The sequence below is a fragment of the Orbicella faveolata genome, unplaced genomic scaffold (genome assembly GCF_042242905.1).
Source record: "Orbicella faveolata isolate gen_17 unplaced genomic scaffold, um_ofav_v1 contig_2, whole genome shotgun sequence".
Taxonomy (NCBI): Eukaryota; Metazoa; Cnidaria; class Anthozoa; order Scleractinia; family Merulinidae; genus Orbicella; species Orbicella faveolata.
The window spans coordinates 19996966-20016429 of record NW_028301547.1 but is presented as its reverse complement, the minus strand read 5'-3'; the positions used below and the strand labels follow the sequence as shown (position 1 = coordinate 20016429).

Sequence of the window (19464 nt, the reverse complement as noted above, 5' to 3'; positions counted from 1 at the left end):
ATATAAATGGCCGGGATGAAATTAAAACTTTCTCCTCTCGTGGCGTTTTGTGATAGTGTCAGACAATTCGCACTCAGTAGACTGGGGGAATCGTAAATTAAATGTAGAAAAAAAGGCCGATAAACGTTTAAGAAAACAAGCCTCATTAAACTAGACATTGTCTTAACATTAGGTTATGTACGTGTTTTGAGAAAATTTGAGAACTTACAGTCGAACCTGTATATATTAAGCGGCCAGTTTTCAAAGGTCCGATTTGTCGCTCATACAAACACTGTATGTGTTACCTGTATTAGACGGTCACCTTTATTAAGCGGACGCGGCCACCATGTAGCAGTCCAATATTTGTCTTTCTTTGTTATTTTTACCTGTATTCAGCGGCCACCCTGAACGTCACAACTATGAAATTGAACGTAACAACTATGAAATGAGAATGAGACATTTTGTTGTGAACTGTAAGTTATAGAAATACAGTACTCTATACCGCATAAGAGTAGAGGACTATTTATTGCACAGTACTTTTACACAATGTTAGGTATATTATACCGTTAATTTGTAGATACGCCATTAAAATTGACATTAGACCACGCCGAGTGAGTATTTTTAGTGATCTTGTATTATAGGCGGCCAGTTCCTCAAGTCCACCGAGGGTGGCTGTTATATACAGGTTCGACTGTATTTTGTCGCTTAAAACAAACAAGTTCGTTCAGATGAAGTTGAATTTACCCAGGGAAAGATGAAAAATGAGAGTTTGGCTCTCAATGTAAAACAATTCAAATATGTGTGAACATTCAAATTAAGAAAATACCGCGGAAAATAATGGTTGCCGCTCAATACATTGTTAAAAAATACATATTCATGAGCTCAAATTAGAAATAACTCGGAAGGAAAAATATAAACAATACAATCCAAATTAAGTTCGTTCAAATTGAAAAGAAACTCGGAAGGAATATAGAGAACAAGGGGTTTGCCGCGTAATACAAGAAAATTCAAATATATACGTGCTCAAATTCAATAAGAAGAAATAACCCTGCAGGGATAATGTAAACAAGACAAACAAGAAAATCCAAATAATTAAGTTTGTTAAAATGGAAAATTGTATCGGAAGGAAACATGGAAAATAATATTTTTGCCGCCAAAACAAGTTAATCCATGTATAAAACTCGTTAAAATTAAGGAAAATTGACTCAGTAGGAAACACAACAAATTATATCAAGTTAACAGCTCATTTCCAGACATTCTATAGGTACAAGTTCGTTGAAATTAACACCAGAGGAAAAAAACACAAATCCAAACATTTTTCTATTCAATACAAGGCAATCGAAATATACAAGTGCGTAAAACTAAAGAAAAATTAACTGAGCTGAAAAATGAAGAATGTTTTAGCTCTCAAAACAACAAAATCCAAAAATACAAGTTTGTTCAAATAAAGGATAAGTATTGACGTAAATCACGAAGAAAAATGAAAAATTACGTTTTACCGCTCAAAACAAAACAATAATGAAAAAATTTAGGAAAATTACTTGAGAGAAAAATTGAAAATTATTTTGTTGCTTGAGGAAGACAATTCATAAATCCAAGGTCATACAAGTTCGTTGACATTAAGAAAATGCCGCTCAAAAACAAAACAATTTATATCAGTGTAAACTGGTTGAAGTTGAAGATGAATAACTAAGGAGGAAAACAATATGGAAAATCAATCAATGAATGCGAATTTGTGCATACAATTCGATGAGAATGAGGAGAATTAGGTCATGCACGATAGTCACAAGCTCGTTAACATTGAGCAAACTTGAATCCGATAAAAAAAAAAACCCGAGCAAAATTTTGATGCACGAAACAAGACAATCCACATTTACAAGCGTGTTAAAATTAGGAAAATTGATTCAAGAAAAAAAAAAAAAGAGCAATATTTTTTAAGCGCCGAACAAGGCAATCCACACTTACAAGCTCGTTAAAATTAAGGAAAATTCACTCGAGGAAAAACGAGAAGTATACGGAAGGAATAAAGGAAGAGGACTAGTGCCGCAGCAAGGGAGAACATTGTTGCTGAAACATTGGTTGATTTTCTAAAATGTATCCCTGTTTTCCCACTCGTGAATGCAACATTTGTTGCAGGCGCAAAAAAAGTGAGCAGTTCATTTTCTTTTCGATTTTTTCTCGGAAATGTTTTGCTTCCAAAGCAAATGTGCCCCCATTTGCCTCTCTATCCTCCCGTCTCCATACGACAGGAAATATAGTTTACAGGAGTGCATCGTTTGTTTGCTGTTTTTGTTTTTTACAGCAGTGCATCGTGCAAACAAAGTTTTAAGCCTCCAACCTCAACTAATTCTCCGCGCTTTGGTATTTCAATGGCCCTTCAGTCCATGAGTGAAAAACCTAACGATAAAATTTGTTTTAATTTCAAAGGGAGAAAACTCACTTTGAAATTTCAGAGTCATGTTTTCAGAGTAGTAATTGGTGGCCCTGGCAGGCAAGAAAAGAACGGAACAGGAAATTTCGATGTTAGAAAATCCCTGCATCAGCAAACAACTGTTTTGTAATAAGTGTGAAAAACTATCGTAAAACCTTCGGGTGCTCTTCTGCTTGTACGACTGTTTGTCCACATCTATCTTGAAAAAATATTCTAAGCGAGCTTGTTGTAAATTACCACAAACCAGAATTGAAATTGGACCAAAATAGGTTTTACTCGCGCGAATTGTTATCAAATCGGTCAACAGCGAGAGAATATGGGGGGGGGGGGGGAGTGTGTGTCGGGAGGGGAGGGGAGAGAGGAAGAACCCTTATTATGCTTTCTGAAAGTATCGCCTCTCAACCAAGAACCATGCAGCCTACAGCAACCACTTATGTGAATCTTTAATTACTTTATTATTTTAAATAAACTCAAGTGTCATATATTACTACATTATTTCTTTTTTTCTTCATGTTTCTATACGGAAACGTTCTATACAAAATTCATCGACGCCTTTGCGGTCTATTAAGTTAAAACTTGTTACTTCTATCAATTTAACACGAAAGCGTTTTATTATTCCGCTATCCTTGAATGTACTCATAGTACTGTTCCACCAAGTGACTTATGTGAGCAAAAGCAGTTCTTAGACCAATCTTTAAAAGACCTAGCAAACAAAAGCAAAACAGATGAGAAAAAAACAATTTATTTAAGTGCCGAAGTGTCTAACACTACTGTACTAATTGAGGACGCTGAAACAAGCAAACAAAAATTGTAAATTGAAGAGAAACTTGTTAAAAAACCCAACTGGTGGGAGGCTGACCAGTTGGCTATTTACAAAGCGGGGAAGAGTTGAATCTGGGACCACAAACCACAAATCCATCTAGTGGCAGGGAGGAGGATTTGAACTCGGGGCCCCCGGATCACACATCCAGCGGATCACTAGGCAACACTGCCTCCACTTAACATTAACGTAGAGTTGTTGTTTTCCATGATTGAATGATAACCGTTTGTATTTACCTGATTTGTAGCTACCTTCCAGCATTGTCTGCAACGAGTCTTGAACATCAATTTGAACTAGCAATACTGCATTCGTGTGCGTTAAGGAGCCTGGGAAAACAACGAAAATGAGCTACCCGAAACGATATAATTATCCTTAAAAAGACTAAGAGGGCGATGTTAAATTCATTGCGAACTTCACAGACAGGGGGTCTCTTGAGAGAGGGGAACCTAACCCAGAATTTGATCAGCTAAACGCAAAAGGCAGATGAAAGACATGCCACGGGCATGGTATAACAAGTTTCCTTTGAGGGAAACAATCCTGTTGAAGGAAGTAAATAAAGCTTATGGCCTTACAAAAGCAATGCTAAAGATTAGATTGTTTCCCCTAAAGTGTCTTAGTTTAAAATATCTTGGAAGAGATTCAAATTAAGTATAGATTTTTAATGATAGCAGGACGTGTTGACGTTCTCGTCAATTTTCGGAAGTCCTCGGGTACTCGTGAAGAACATTCGGCAATGTTCGGCAATTAGTCTTTTTTGCGCAATCTTCGGTTACGTTCGAAAATCTTCGGGTGATCCTCAGCATGGGTGAAAGAAAAGGGCTTTAATACCTTGGATTCCTAATTGCCAAGTTACAAGTGAAGCAAAGTGAATCTTTGACCTCGAATGGGATTATCTTCAAACAGATCTCTGTGGCCGTACCGACCAATTTATTCAGGTCTATTTTTTATCACCACTTCCGGGATTAGAGAGAATGAATAATCATATGCTCTACGAAGCGTGCGATCACTCGCAGAATCACGTGAATCTTGAGATATTCCAGAACAAATAATTTGCCAGCAGCCTCGCGTTTGGTGTCACAGTGAGGAGGCTAAAAACACGAGCTGGCTGTCGGAACACAAAAGAAGGTGTTGTCTCCCAATCCCGCCGAGGCGGTGCGAACTGTATACGAAAGACATATTACCTGATGTAGTTATAGGCGATAATACAAATCCCGACAAACCTGCCAATACTCTGGTGAAACCCTAAAAATAAGACATAAAAAAAACACATGTCATCAAATTATCACAACACCCGCACCTTAAAACTCGTCTGAAGATTAACCAAAAGTGATCCATTATTATCACATCATCACGCGCAATGCCACAAGTGCATAGTTACACCGATCTTATGCTTTGATGGACCACCTGGAAGAATCTTCTATCGCGTGCAGGTCACATACAATCATGCAAACACGTCTTTAGAGACGGTAAGTCACGATACACAATAAAACTGGAGGAACCTCAAAACAGCAGTTTACTCAGGTAGAAAAAAAAAAAAAAAAACACCAAAAGAAATGAACCACACGAGTAAGAATGCCTAATACCGAGGGAGATTGAGAAGCATTAGCAATCCACAAGCTTTTTAAAACGAATAATGTATGACGTTAGGTTTTTTAAATTGAACGAAACTCTCCACTTTGCTTTGAAATTAGAGAAAAACGAAGTTAATACAATCAAGGCGCAAAATAAGCCGGATAGTCAAAATAACTAAAGATTAAACAGAATCTTCTTTATTTGTTTTCAGCTAAGATTTCACGGAATTTGCCGACATTTCAAGCGATATTATCGCCCTTGAGTTGACATTTCCTGTTCGCTTTGATTAAAAATACATCTATCTGACGGTAGATCTGTTAGTCGAGGAGGGCGGGAAGCTATTTCTAGAAGCCTACCAAAAGGGCGGTAATACTGTTTAAACTGATGCCAAATAAAAAAATTAGTAACTTCATAAAATCGTGTCAAAGAACAGCGTATCAGTAAAGTAAACATAGAGACAAAAGTGTGCTTATTAGATTAATTATAAGCCATTACACTCTGGGCTATAATTAGGGTACAGACAAATCAGCCATGATTCCCGCGTAAATTAAGCCACTAACCAATTATGCCCTAGCCAAACGGGCACACAGCATGCCGGCCAAAATAAACACAGTATGCCGGCCAAATGGACTCGCAAGTAGATCCAAGTAGGTCTACTTGGTCAGGCTTTGCGTGCACTTGCGTTGACCTGCGATGACTTGCGCTCACTTTGGTCGAGATCAAATTTGTACGCAAGTCGACGCAAGTTTTTCACCGTTTGGCCACCCAACCCAAGTCAACGCAAGTTGAGTGACACCCATTCGTTGTTATAGTAACCTATATTAGCCAGTGAAATACAGCCTTGAAAACCTTGAAACGGTTTTTTTTTGGCGACTTGCGTGTACTTACGAGGAAACTTACTAGTCCGTTTAACCACCCAACGCAAGTTCAACTTGCGGCTACTTGCGAGTCCGTTTGGCCATAGACTTAGACCAACAGAATCAAAATTTGTGACGTCAGCTTGTCGTCACTACAAAACGTCACAATACTAGGTAACGCTGGTGTCGAAAAACTGCTGGCTCAGTCCACTGTTGGACAAGACATCCTGCCTAATATTACTTGTTCCAAACACACTTACCTGTTGTTGTGGGATTTGCGAGTGATGCGTTGACCATAAAACCATTCCTGCAAGATAATATGAAGTAAACAAGACAGAAGCTTGATTTTAACACTTACAATTGGCGAGGGACTCATCGGAGCAGCCAAAAAATCTCAAACCTAAAGTCTAAGCCAGGTTTTAGTTCGACTGCACCAGGTTCCGTTAAAATGATTTCTAAAGTGCTTTTCGCCAAGGATTGTCAGTAAGAATTGCCAAAAACCAACACTCCACATTCCAATTCGACCAGGATAGACGGACCCGCACGGAAACCAGCTTAGGCTGATGTGGCTTTCTCTCTAAATATTGTAATTTTTTTTTTTTTTTTTAAGGCTGGGAGCCGAAAGCCTGAACAGTCAGTCGTTTCTTTGACCCAAACTCAGAGGAGAGAGTGTCTTTCACCTGGGTTTGGGTTGAAGGAAAAAGAAACGAATAACTTTTCACTGAATGCAACACGAGCTTGCAACTCATAATTCCAAGCCGCCGCACAACAGGTTGCGCGAAAATGTTTCCAGCATCATTGCAGTTTTCCAACGTTTTTACCTATTACAATAGGTATATAAGCCAAACGTGTATGCAAATAAGTTACAGTATATAAAAAAGTCAAATACCTGATGTCCCATTTCTAGTTAAGTACGAGGGCATCCACATCCTCTGCAGACACACGTCCCGCGGTGAGGCACTTGGGAGAGGCAGAATATACTTATTGTACACGATCCAAGCATGAGGAATAGATTCTACAATAGAGAAAGGTAAAGAAACCAGTAACATATTTACCACATCTCTTTAGGGTGGGGGGCAGCAACAAGACACAGATGTGACACTTTCATCAAAATAAGTTCATATATTGAGAACTAAAGGTAAATGATACAAGCAAGCAGCATTCAAGACGTAAAGAACGAATTGGAAGTTCCCTAAGATTTGCGAAGTTAGTTTCAGAAACCTCGTGGAAAGAGTGTCTGGCTTTTGTTACGTGCATGGTCTACCCACGATAATTAATTTTTCTCATAACTTTCAATTTGTTGCCTTCTCGGCTTATTTGGAAGACAAACTTTTTCACTATTTGCGCGCGGAGTTGTGGGACAAACGCTGCGCTTCTACTTTTCCCGCTCTTTACCTTACCCGGCACGAAATGTAACGGAGCATGGGTACGAAGCGGTGAATGCCATGTCTGTCATTTGACATTAGCAATACTATACAACTTAAGTTAATTAGAGATGTGCGAAGAACCCCACCTTACCAGCTTACGGTCACCTCGTCAATACGGCCACCCTTTTTTGTCCCGACTAAGGCCCATACATTCTTCTAAGACTGAAAATCCCGTTAATGCGGCCATCCCGTTAATACGGCCGACAGCCACATTCTGAAATTCCAACCCGTATAATCCTTTATAATTTTACCCCGTTTATACGGCTACTCAAACTAGTTATGTTCAAGTTTATTAGTGCTATGCAGTTTTCACTATTTAGCATAACCCTCTTGAAATATCGTTTCTGTGGTATTGTATTTATCTTTTCATTGTTAGCATGCATGCATGCATGCATGCATGCATACATACATACATACATACATACATTCTTTATTCAAGACGCAAAGTTACAAAAGTATAAAAGTTATACTATAAAAAATTATAAAAAAAGAAAAGGCGTATCGAAAAGGAAGTTATGAGGTAAACCCTATGTAAAAACTCCCTAAAATAATACGAGAAATACAGAAAATATATAAAAACAAGGATCCTTAATTAAACATTCAGATACAATTTGAACTTGGATCGGAATAGCTGGAAGCTATCAGCTTCCACTAAGTCTCTTGGTAAATTATTCCATAGCTTAACTATTCTAATAAAAAAAGAATGTTGTAACAATTGAGTTTGGCAGGTTTGATATAAAGTTTGTACGAATGATTAGCTCTCGTACACTTAGTTGTGGCGAATTCGAAAAAGTCTTCAAATTTCAGATGATAAAAACCAAAAACAATCTTATAACACTCAACTAAAAATAAATATATTCTACGGTCAAATGGAGTAGGCCATTTAAGCAGCTGACAACGGTCTTCATACGACATCTCCCCTTTCCGTTGATTAAGAGCAAGTCGCGATGCTCTTCTCTGTACACTCTCTAAAGCATGAATGTCCTTTGCGAGATAAGGGCTCCAAACAGGTACCGCGTATTCCAAGCATGTCCTGATTGAAGTTTCAATTTTTTTAAAAAGTTATATCTGCATTCCACGGATGCCTATTAAAGAACAGTTGTTTAGAAGTGCAATTGTGATCTGTCTGCTAAGAAGTCAAAGAATTTAGACCAGTCATGAAATTTGACCCTACACCGTTAATACGGCCAGCCCGTTAATAACTAAATTTTCATGGCCCGTTAGTGATCGTATCAACAGGAAGAGAAATCAACAAATAGTACTGTACCGTCAATCTTCTGTAGCACCTCTTCACCGCGAAATGGTTGGTCTAGCTGAAAAGAAAATATAAGCGTCTTTATATGTTGAGTAGAGAGCAGTTATGATAAAAAGTCGTTTTCATCTTGTAGTACACCCTCATTTAAGACCATCAGTTATGCGTTTATGGAAAACCTTCACCTTTGATGTCTTAAAACTGATGCGATATATTCGCATTCCGGTTTTTCAATCAAAACACCAGACTTAAGTTCAAAGTTTATAGTCAAAGGGCTGACTGAGTATTTGAAGTTGCCGAAATCGAATTTTTTGACAAAGAAGACACCACGGTCGTTGGTGCTCTTTTAATTGTGAAGAATTACATAAATTTTCGGTCTCTATGAGATCACAAGGCTTGCAGAAACATGAATTTCAAGTGAGTTTTGATCTTGTCGCTTACAGGAAAACTACATGCACGCATAGCGGAAATGTTTCCTGTATACAGGGTCAATATAGGGAGAGCATGAGTGATAAAGGCAGACACACTATTCAGTCTCCCGGGACCAAGTGCTTGCGTTTCTGTGGCGGGTCCGTTTGAATTGAGGAAACAGACACCACACTCACATGCGGCTAAACGACGTCATGTTAAAAACAACTCAAACCCCACGAAGGTCCTCCTGAAAGAAAGCCTGAAACGGAGGAAATGTTCAAGCGCCACACTCACATGCAGCTAAACGACGTCATGTTAAAAACAACTTAAACCCCACGAAGGTCCCCAAAGAAAGCCTGGGAACGAAAGAAATGTTCAAGCGGCACGGACATTTTTCCGACATTCCGGTAAGAGGAACACTCCTGGAGGTGCTTAACAATTTCCGAATGGATTTTCTGGGAACACAATTGTCTGAGCCGATTCACCTCCTACCGAAATTTCCGGATTTAGGGGTTAAAAGGGTACAGATAAAAACGCTTAATCAGAATCATACAATATATCCGTCAAATGAACTTTTCAGTAGTGTCTTGTCCGATTGCTTTTTCTAACGGTTTCTTTAAACCCCTTTAAGCCACCCCCCACCAAGAGATAAATCACCTAGTATTAAGACCAGGGTTAAGACCGACATATCAAGGTATTTTCTCTCACCTTGCCACCTTTCTGCATTGCCAGCCGCAGATAATCATATACAATGTCTGGAGGAACTGGAATAACTCCCTCAACCTGTAGTTAAAAAAATATATACATTTCAAACTGACTGACTATTCAAACTTCATAGAATATTCAAGATCCCTTGTGATGACGTCAGTAGCGTTATATAAACAACTTAAAGATACGCAGCTGTATCAGTTAAGCTAACAAGTCACGGGCAATTACAACTCGACCCACCCTTCCTCCCTTTTGTTGGTTCTCCAGCACTTCGTGCTTCTCTCTGTCGTTTACTCGACAGGGAGGACTTTCCCATACCTTAATGCTAATAAGGCAGCAAGAGGGATAATGGACTGTTCAGAGACAAGTGTAAGCTTAAAGCGTTTATCGAAAATATGGAAAACTAAGTGCACTGAGGCCCCGTCCACACTAAGCCACAGGAATTTAAAAACGCAGCAATCACCGGTCATTTTGTATTTGTGTTTGAGGACAACTCGTTCAGGGAAATCACATGATTATCGTGACGTCATCGTTTTCGAAAAGCTCCGTTTTCAAAATGTTTTCCGTTCACAAGGAAACGAAAAGCCGGCGTTTTCAAATTCCTCCGGGTTGAAGAGCGTTTTCGAAAAGCACCGTTTTCGTCACGGATTAGTGTTGACGGTAGGCCTAACCGTTTTCGAAAAGCTCCGTTTTCGTGACGGATTAGTGCGGACGGTAGGCCTAACTGAAAAAATAAAGCAGCGTTTTCAAATTTCTTCGGCTTAGTGTGGACACTGCCAGAGTTTTTATGACATTTCCCTTCAAAAGCTCTAGACTGCATAAAATTATCTTTTTGAATCTAAACGAGCCTTTCCACACGGAATGGCGTTTTCAAACATAGTACCCATATCTTTGTAATTTTCATTACAGCAGTTGCGTCAATACAAATATAGCCTGCTTAGCAAGCATTCCCGCACGACCGAAAAGTTACTCGCCTGCTGGTCACGCGAAAATTTGGGCGAGGGCAAAAAAAAAATATCCAGAATTTCGTTTAAATAAATAATACAGAAGCTACACAGGTTAGCAAAAATAAGAATTGCGTTAACAATAAGATTACTATTGGGAGGCCAATCTATAAGCTAACAAATTTTATATCGCTGCAAAATTGATGACTATGAGATGCTGCAGAGTTGCAGCTTGGCATCTAAAATTTTTCTCAGATTTTCAGACTTAAACATGAAACACAATTTTTTTATGATATTTTATTATAAGCACAGCAACGTTTCTTGGTAACGGAACTGGTAAGGAAAAATGTTGATATTGAAAGCTAATAGCCCACTATGTCCAATAAAAGGTGGAAATAAAAAGCTTTCTCTTTTGGTCTGTCACTATTAATAATCAGTTCTTAAGTTATGTAACATTATAGACACGTGCTGTATGTAACACGAGCGCAGAGCTACCTGTAGACACACGGACCTTTGGACGCATTACGTGCCTATCTATGACTATCTTTACCTTGACAGCTGCCTTTTCATTATTTGTAAAGCTAAGCCGGGATATTGATATTCCATTCTTGGAATCAGTTTTCTTCCATTCCTCAGAATCAATGATTCGACAAAGATTTGTCCACTGCTGTAAAATGAGACAATGACAAAGTATGAACAATCCTAAACATTATCTAAAAGAGAGAAACCTGGCACACTGTCAGTGGAGATGAAATATTTTGAGTACAAGAACCAAAGGCCTGCTTGATCTTTCAGAATAAGGCAAGCGAAGGTAAACAACTCCTGTGGGGTAGGGAAGGGGGGTGTGCAAACACCTCAACCCATGGATATGATGCTGAAAGTTATCTTAAGATATCTTATAACCTCTTTGTTAATTCACTGTGTTCATGGCTTTTATTATAAACTTGATAGCAAGACAGTGCAGTTATGAATAAAGAAAAGAAAGCTCAGTCTCTTGTGGTTCACTGGACCACTTCCAAGTTGCACAAAAAGTTTCATAATGAAAATGGATTTGTTTTGCTTGAAAATGAAAGTGCAGGTGATAAATATTTCCACATAAACAACTGCATCGTGCTGGAGACAGGAATGGGATGGGAGGGGGGGGGGGGAGGGGGCATAGAAAGATGTCGACGAACAGACCGAAGATGTGCAGGAAACTGCTCAATCCTACAACCAAAATGTTACAGGGACTGCCACGCTGGAACACGCTAGTACATTGGCAAAGTGCGCTGAGCCTGCAATACCATATGAATGCCGCTGACTGGAGGTACCAGCTACTCTTTGTTGTTAACTTTGTTAAATTGCATTTAACAGCATTGAATGCTTTTGCATGAAGTATTTTGACTATCTTACAGCTTTGCATGAAACACAGCAAGAGTTTTCACTTTATAAATTAAACACATATGTCCTTTGTTGACAACTGGATGATATAACATACATTTGTAAACGATGACAGAGTGTGACTGAGTTTCTAATTGGCTTAATTTTGTCATTTGTTTGTCAGTCAGTGGTTTATTTGTTTATACGGTACCTAATATTTAACCGTTTGTAAATACTGACATTGGATTAATGAGCTGCTTCAGTAACATTTACCTCCAACCTTTGAAGAGGATGTAAACATATTTCTTCTTTGCTACTATTTCCCCTCTTCTTGCCAGCAGTGTGTTTTCTGGACTGTTGATAAAGAAACGGCAATGACCAAATGAAATCAATAAAGGAGCAAAATTATTAAGCCAATAAACATGCAAGCTACTACTCCTAAGTTAGAACAGTTTCAACCTTTGGCTGCTTTTCCTCCCACTTATACTCCTGGCATTATTAGCCACAGACCTTGTGGTTTGGTGCAGGAGATTGAGAAAACTTTTCCATTTCTAATTGTTTGTAGGGAAGGAATACACTGTAGATCATTTTTTTTTTTTGCATTATTTGTTTTCATAACTTACAATATATATTATACTCTTCTAAAGCTTTTGACCTCTCATTAGCCCTAACTTTTGTTTAAAGTAGTATCATTCATCACTTATCATCATACTCTCTGTATGACACTTTTGTTTGAGCTGTAATTCAATTAAAAGTCCTTAAATTTACACGTACATGTACTAAGAGTAAGGGCTGGGGAGCAAATTTGCTTTTGGCACTAATTTTTTAAGTAATTTTCCAAGACTTAGATTTTGATGGGTCATTATAACCACTCTATATCAGTTGATGCCAAAATGGTATCAAAGAATTGCCCAATCATTGGTAAACATGTTGCTGTCACCTTTGTAGCATAATAGGTTACCAGAGCAACAATGTGACCTGCTAAAAACACCCTTAATATTAGCATTAAGCCCTTATAACTCAAAAAAGAGCTTGGTAACCCCCATTTTTTATTTAAGAAATAGAAAACATGTACCATGTTTCGATTGAGTTTTAGTATAAATCTATTAGCGTTCTATCACGAATGCTGTTCTCTGATTGGCTACGCTACTCACTATCTATCCTGTGATAGATAGTGAGTAGTGTGGCAGTGTGCCCTTGTTAACCAATTGACAGCCGCTTCTTGGCGTTTTCAAAGCGTCTGTGAAGAGGGTTTAGATAAAGTTTTGAACGACTAGTAGATTTATACTAAAACAATAATTAAATTATTCACCCTCGATTTCTGTGCGTGATAGTTGACTCGGGCTGTGCCCTCGTCAACTATCACGTGATAGAAATCTCGAGCTCATAATCTAATTATTTAATAGAAACACGAGTGGAAGTTTGGAAGAATGAGAGATGCTACGCCTCATGTTCCCACAGCTTTTTCGAGTTCTCTCAAACTTTCACAAGTGTTTCTATAACTGGATAGAAACACAGAGAACATGTTTTGTATTTCTTTTAGAAAACACCTTGTTTACTTTGATCATCAAAATGTAAATTCTATTTGCTCATGCCATCATTACGTCAACAGTTTGTGCTAGTTCTGTGTTTCTATCGAGTTATAGAAACATGATTTTTAACCAATCAGTGCGCATATTTTCTCAGGGTTGTTTTCTAATATCAAATTTATTATATGGCTGTGTCTCACAAGGACTGGGAACTACCAAATTCATGAATTTGATTGGCCGAAATCGATATTGACTGCAGTCTAGATTTTCCCATCTAGACCGGCATCTAGACCAGTGTCATTTTGAGTTGAAAAAGTAGCAAACTAAATTACAAAAATGTTCACCATTTTCTTTTATTTTCTACTCAATCATTTATAGAACTGCCAAAAAGCCAGATGACAAAAAAAAAGAGAGAGACGAGCAAATTTTTGCAGGTTTAAGTTAAGTTCATCACCGTTTGCAAGCAAAATGTCAGCAAACCAGTTACATTACACGAATTAAAGTTTTCTTCTTTGCCATGTGAAACCCCTTTATAAGTGCCAAACTGTTTCAAGCTATTTGGTTACAAAAAGGCTCACCCTTCTGTTCAGCCTTTGTCGAACACTTTTTCTTCCCTTGTCAAATTTGTCTTGAGGCTCCGATTGTGATTCAGTAGCAGCATTGAGCACTTCCATCCAGCTAAGCTTGTCGTCCACACTTTCTGTGTATTACAATGAATACTTGATGTAAACACCTAGCTTACTTTATACCTGATCATTACTAGCATTCTGTTGTACTGGGCTATGATAAGAGGAGCAATTAGGCCAGTTGGTAATTTCTGTAAGTAAGACTTAGATTTTGATGGGTCATTATAACCACTCTATATCAGTTGATACCAAAATCATGGTATCAAAACAACTATAACCTCAGCGGAGAACCTGGAGAAAACCATCGGAGCAAGGCGAGCACCAACAACAAACTCAACCTACATATGGCACGGGGCCAGAATTAATCCTGAGCCTAAAATGGTACGTGGGAGGTGAGCACTCTCACCACTGCAACATTCCTGCTCCCCTGGATGTGGCTTGTAAAAAACCTCATCAGCAACCATTAATTTTCCTTCTTGGCAAATAATACATGGAGTAACAGGGAGGTATCATGACATTATAGTGTGGTGTGTGAAAGCCCAGGCTCAGTGAAGCAGTTTTGAACCTGCATACTAAGATGAGTACCCAAGGAAGCATTGTTAAGGAAACTTCAGTACGTTGTCATGTTTTAGTATTCCATCCAGTAGGGGCTACTTAATACTGTCTCCTAACATTTGTTTACCATGGAAACTGAGTAAAATGCCAATGGCTTTCTTATTTCCCCAGCAATGAAACTATCTTAAACCATTGTAAGTTTTAATGTTGCCTTCTAGTAATTCAAGCTTTTTACTTGACTGTATACATTTTGGTTGAGAGGTCAGGGCAAAGGGCTACTAATAATAATTATTCAAACTGGACATTCTTGTGAGGGTAGCCCATGAGAGCAACTGGTTTTTTTTCTGGCTCTTGTTTCACATGTGGGCAGAGACAAGTGACAGAATATGTCTATGTTCACAGGCTGGGGGCAGGGAGGAAATAAATATTAATCAAGGATCAAATTTAATCTTAGCCAGGTACAGATGCCCTCATTGACAGCTAGTTTTTTAGATCTTGAACAGCCTTTAGGTGGACTGGGGACAATAGGAACTCACCACAACTGATATAATAAGTTCTCTTGGCAAAATTGTCAAACACTGGACCAAGGGCAAAGCAGTTTGGCTTCTTCTTTCTTTCCCCTTCTTCAAGTTCACGTGCAGCATCTACAGTAAAAACAGAAGTATGTGTTCTGATTTTTGACAGAGGAAGGATGTAATAAGACAAGTACAATATAATAATATTAGCTACATATCAAGTAAGTAACCACACTGGCAAAGCCGCACACTGTTGCACTATTTATGTAACCATATTGTTACGTACGAGGTGGCCTCAACTAAAAGCCTGATGGTCTCTAGAGGTCACCTCGCCTCACATTAAAACATTTATAAATACTGTATATTAAGTAAAAAGACAAATAAACACAATGAGTGAATGAATGAATGAATGAATAGGTCAAATAAGGGAATGTTCCACTGCCACAAGCACAAGAGGCACAGGGGCCAATGCCTGGCCTGGGATGGCTGTTGGAGCTCATCCTGGTTTCCGCAGCTTGATATGGTTAGGAGTGTTGCTATGTAACTCTGTCTGCAAGAAGAATGCTTATCCATCACAGGTTTTACCCCATCTTCCTGGCTGCATTTTGGCAAGTTTCCGTAAAAGATCACAGTGGCGGTCATTCAGGCCTACTCTATTAGAGATAACTGCCTTGCCTGTCTGTAGAGAACGCATCGTCTCAGATAAACATTGACTCCAAACAAACCTTTAAAGAGCTTGTAAAACTTAGTACATGTTGAATATTAATGTTTTAGCTCTTTGGGTGAAATATTGAAGGAGATACTGGTTTTCAAAAACTGCAAACTTTCCAGGTGTGTCAATGAGCCCATTCATTCTTTTTTTAAAATTGAGTTTTTAAACACACATAAGGCACAAAAAGGACCTACTGCATTGCTCTCATATTCCCTGCGACAGTTAAGCATGCAATATAACCCTTCAATATATTTCAGTATCACCATCAGAAGCTGACTCGCTTATGCTAATGAGGAAAATCAGCAAAGATTCCCCTATAAACTCACAGATCTCACTGCCTCTCTGATGTCTGTTATATCATAAAGTTCTAGCAAAGATGACAAACGAATACTTATGTTTAGACAAAGGTTTACATGTCGAATCAAGTTCTATTCTTCCAGCCGGTTGATTTGATGTAATATCTTCTAATTTCCTACAAGATAAAATAAACAACAAATTGGTTCTTGTCACTGTTTTATCATACATTTTTAACCATTCAGTCTTACAGTCCTACAGTTGGGCATTAAGGGGATAATGTGAATGATGTCACTGGAAAGTATTTTGATGAAAAATAAAGACAAAAAAAGGAATATACAATTACAATATGTAGTGGAACTTAAGCAACTAAAACAACACGGTACCTAAACTAGTAAACAATCTTCGATGTTATCATTTATTATTAAACTGCAAAAGGTCTTTCATTGATGACATAATTTTCTAAGCCAAGCCGACCCAATTACCAAGCATATTGGTGGATTTAGTACTTAAGAAAAAGAAAACATTCTCTCTGTTTCTGCAGCCTGTGTCACAGCCACCTCTCCCCGTAAAAAAAATCTCTGATTTTTTTTTCCAGGGAGAGGCGGCTGTGACACAGGCTATGTTTCTGTTGAGTTATAGAAATATGAGTGGAATTTTGGGAGAACAATAGAAATGATGGGATTTCTATGTTTCGATCCAGTACAGAATTACAGCTTTCAGTATGTGCCCTCTTACAGGCTGTTGCCTAACTATTATTGTTGACACAGTGTCTGTAAAACCACAAACAAACATTGCAAATTCAATCATAAACTGTATAAAGATCCCCAACTGGTGGGAAGCTAGCCTAGCCAGTGATAACTTGACCATTTATATGAAAGGAGTTGAACTTGAGACATGGTGAATTTAGACGAGAGACCTCCAAATTTCAAATCTACAAGATAACCTTTAACAGATGAGCTAATCACTTTTAATCTACATGTACCATCAGATCTACCGTCATATGATTTTAATGCTTGCCTGTTCACGAATTTGAATATTTTTATAGTGTCCCTATTATTAATGAGATAGATTTTACATCAAATTGTTTCAGTCAGGAAGGAAACAAGTACAAAGCAAACAATGTTCTAACTTGTGGGGTAAAAATTTCACGGTTGACCACTCAAAAGAATTATAATATCTAAGCTTAAGTTTACGATTACGTCTCTGTGTTTTTCAAGGATAATGAAACCTTCACATGTCAGTAACAAAATGCCTCTGAGTAAATATAGGCTTAAGCTTTCTGAGGCGTAATGCGATTGTTATCAAATCACTAGAACAATATTGCTCAGATGGGAAACTCGAGCGAGACAAGAAGACTGCGGTATCTTTATATAAAGCTAAAGGTCCAAAGTCTTTCGCAATATAAACTTGATGGCAGGTTGCGGGTTCACGTTCTTGTCACGTTCTTTGATAAATATATTAATGATGTTCGAGACCATGATCGTACACGTTAAAGCCTTTAACTTGCATCAAATATTCATGTAAGCTTATGTTTTTACCGCCGTTAACAAAAGTACCAAAAAACAATAAATGATGATATCGAACCACCTGTAATATGACCAAGATGTCCCATGCGGACCTCGCACAAGTCGGCACCATCGCCTCCGCCAATTTGTCTGACCAAGCACAGCTTGTCCACTTTCTTTTACTGCCCAGCCTTCTTTGACAACACACTCGATCTCCATTAAGCGCGCAAATATCGGATCAGTCAATTTTACAAGCTACTGACCCGAGCAACTCGCCGACCATTTTGACAATTACCCACAACTCTTTTCGCGCCCACATCACGAAATCTGAATGCAAATGCAGTGAGTACCCGCATTTTATACAGTACATTTCGTCGTTTCAATATTTGGTTACCATATTCATTCAAACAGTGATAGCGATTTCCCAATTATGCGCCCTATTATATCAAGCCTTCCAGCAATGAATAAACTACAAAATTTCTTGAAAAACAAAAGCCCATGATCTCTACCCATCATATAGAGTCTCTTTCAAGTCTCCCATTTTGCTAAATGAAGAGTTAACCCCTCACCGGGAACACCTACGGAGTTAAAAGGTTTCCGTTGAAGTGTGGATCACGTGATTCCTATCTGCAAAGGGTCAATTCTGGAGCTACGTACAAAAACAAACATGGGTAAATTTTAAATTAGACAGGTCGTTTTCTCGTGAAAACTAGGAAATATTAGAAACGACGTTTTCTTAAAGTACGACTGAGCATTTTTTTTTTAGGGGAAGCAAAAGAAATTCTTTCAGAGGGAAGCAAAAAATTATTTATTACCGGAAAATTTAGACCTAGGAAAAACATACGTGTAAAACAATACGACTATTGTCTTGGCGATCAGGCCCAGTCTGTTTGGCCGCGCTATCAATACATGGTATCACGCATTGGGCTCGCGGTGGGATTCCAAAGGCCGCAACGCAAGTCCGGGTTTAGGAGGCCGAGCCGTTTGAAAGGTTTAAAGTGAGCGAATTCGCCTCTCTTTCAGGTAACTAAGAACGGATTTCGCTGCTTACTTTCCAAGGCGATGTCTGGTATCATTTCGTTTGCAAATGAAGGCGTTAATTCACGGCTCTGTTGTGATTTTTGACAGATCGACTGTGCTGGCGAAGATGGCGACTTGAAGAATTCTGTGCGGTCCGTCGGTCGCTGTAACTAGCCGAGGAAGATGTAAACGTATCTAATGCCATAAGTTATCGCGGAAGAGTAGTACAATGAAAGCTAACGGTGGTGTAAACCCGGGTGGAAAAGACAGAAAACGTAAGATTGCCAGCGAACCCGCGCGTGAACAAGAGAGGTGAGAACTAATTCTTCTTGGACTATAAATAAACGTTATAGGTGTCACCTTAGTAATTTAAGTTCACACTGCATTCTGAAGCAAGCAATTATAGAATTCATTATTATCGTTGCCGCATTTTGGTCGCTTAAACTGCAGCCCTTTACTTTTGTCGAGGGATAATGTGAAGTTCTAGAAAGGTTGCGGGAGCTAGAAGTTCCATTCTTCTAGTTGCCTGTATTAGATATAATCTTCTTAGACTCCCATTTTCGCCATCGAGTAAATATAATCCTGTGTGCTTTGCGGCTTTGCTGCAGCAGCTAGCCGTCATTAATCAGAGAAACTGTGAAAGACGCCTATGTTTTCATTAAGTTCACGTCAATTTGTACAGTTTTACGCTGTCAAATATATATTTACGCTCCGCTGACTTGTTTTGTGATGGGAGAGATTATCAGACAACCTCAATCTTTTATAATTTTTAGCCCCGGTGTAAGGTGTATTGTGAAGATAAAATTCACAATGTATAATTTATAAATTAGTGTGCTCGGTGATGGTGCGAAGTGGAGAAGAATTGCAGGCGATAAAAATCGAAAAAATTAAGAAAAAGAGGGAATGAAAATAAATTAAGTTATTCGGTGCCATCGGCGCTATAAT

At 38.5% G+C, this 19464-nt stretch overlaps 2 protein-coding genes across 6 annotated transcripts in view; one reads left to right on the top strand and one right to left on the bottom strand.

The window, feature by feature from the left end:
- Nucleotides 1-2841: 2841 nt before the first annotated feature.
- LOC110048557 (uncharacterized) overlaps nucleotides 2842-19464 on the bottom strand; it is a 23672-nt gene continuing 7049 nt past the window's right edge. The window contains exons 1-13 of one of the 5 annotated variants that reach the window (XM_020754323.2): nucleotides 17582-18016; nucleotides 16111-16169; nucleotides 15007-15114; nucleotides 13868-13989; nucleotides 12034-12114; nucleotides 10952-11068; nucleotides 9458-9532; nucleotides 8354-8399; nucleotides 6549-6674; nucleotides 5920-5966; nucleotides 4451-4472; nucleotides 3467-3556; nucleotides 2842-3113 (exon numbers count right to left, since the gene is read on the bottom strand). In XM_020754323.2, the coding sequence (XP_020609982.1) occupies nucleotides 3031-3113; nucleotides 3467-3556; nucleotides 4451-4472; nucleotides 5920-5966; nucleotides 6549-6674; nucleotides 8354-8399; nucleotides 9458-9532; nucleotides 10952-11068; nucleotides 12034-12114; nucleotides 13868-13989; nucleotides 15007-15114; nucleotides 16111-16169; nucleotides 17582-17718 (1113 nt within the window). In that variant the 5' untranslated portion in view covers nucleotides 17719-18016 and the 3' untranslated portion in view covers nucleotides 2842-3030. Of the gene's footprint in view, nucleotides 3114-3466; nucleotides 3557-4411; nucleotides 4473-5919; nucleotides 5967-6548; nucleotides 6675-8353; nucleotides 8400-9457; nucleotides 9533-10951; nucleotides 11069-12033; nucleotides 12115-13867; nucleotides 13990-15006; nucleotides 15115-15570; nucleotides 16170-16377; nucleotides 16554-17581; nucleotides 18017-19464 lie in introns of those variants that run through there. The other 4 variants (XM_020754321.2, XM_020754324.2, XM_020754325.2 and 1 more) reach the window with 4 other exon arrangements.
- The window catches only part of LOC110048556 (uncharacterized), a 27681-nt gene continuing 26615 nt past the window's right edge, over nucleotides 18399-19464 (top strand). Inside the window, exons 1-2 of the mRNA XM_020754320.2 lie at nucleotides 18399-18522; nucleotides 18628-18831. Of these exons, the coding sequence (XP_020609979.2) occupies nucleotides 18749-18831 (83 nt within the window). The 5' untranslated portion in view covers nucleotides 18399-18522; nucleotides 18628-18748. The remainder of the gene's footprint in view (nucleotides 18523-18627; nucleotides 18832-19464) is intronic.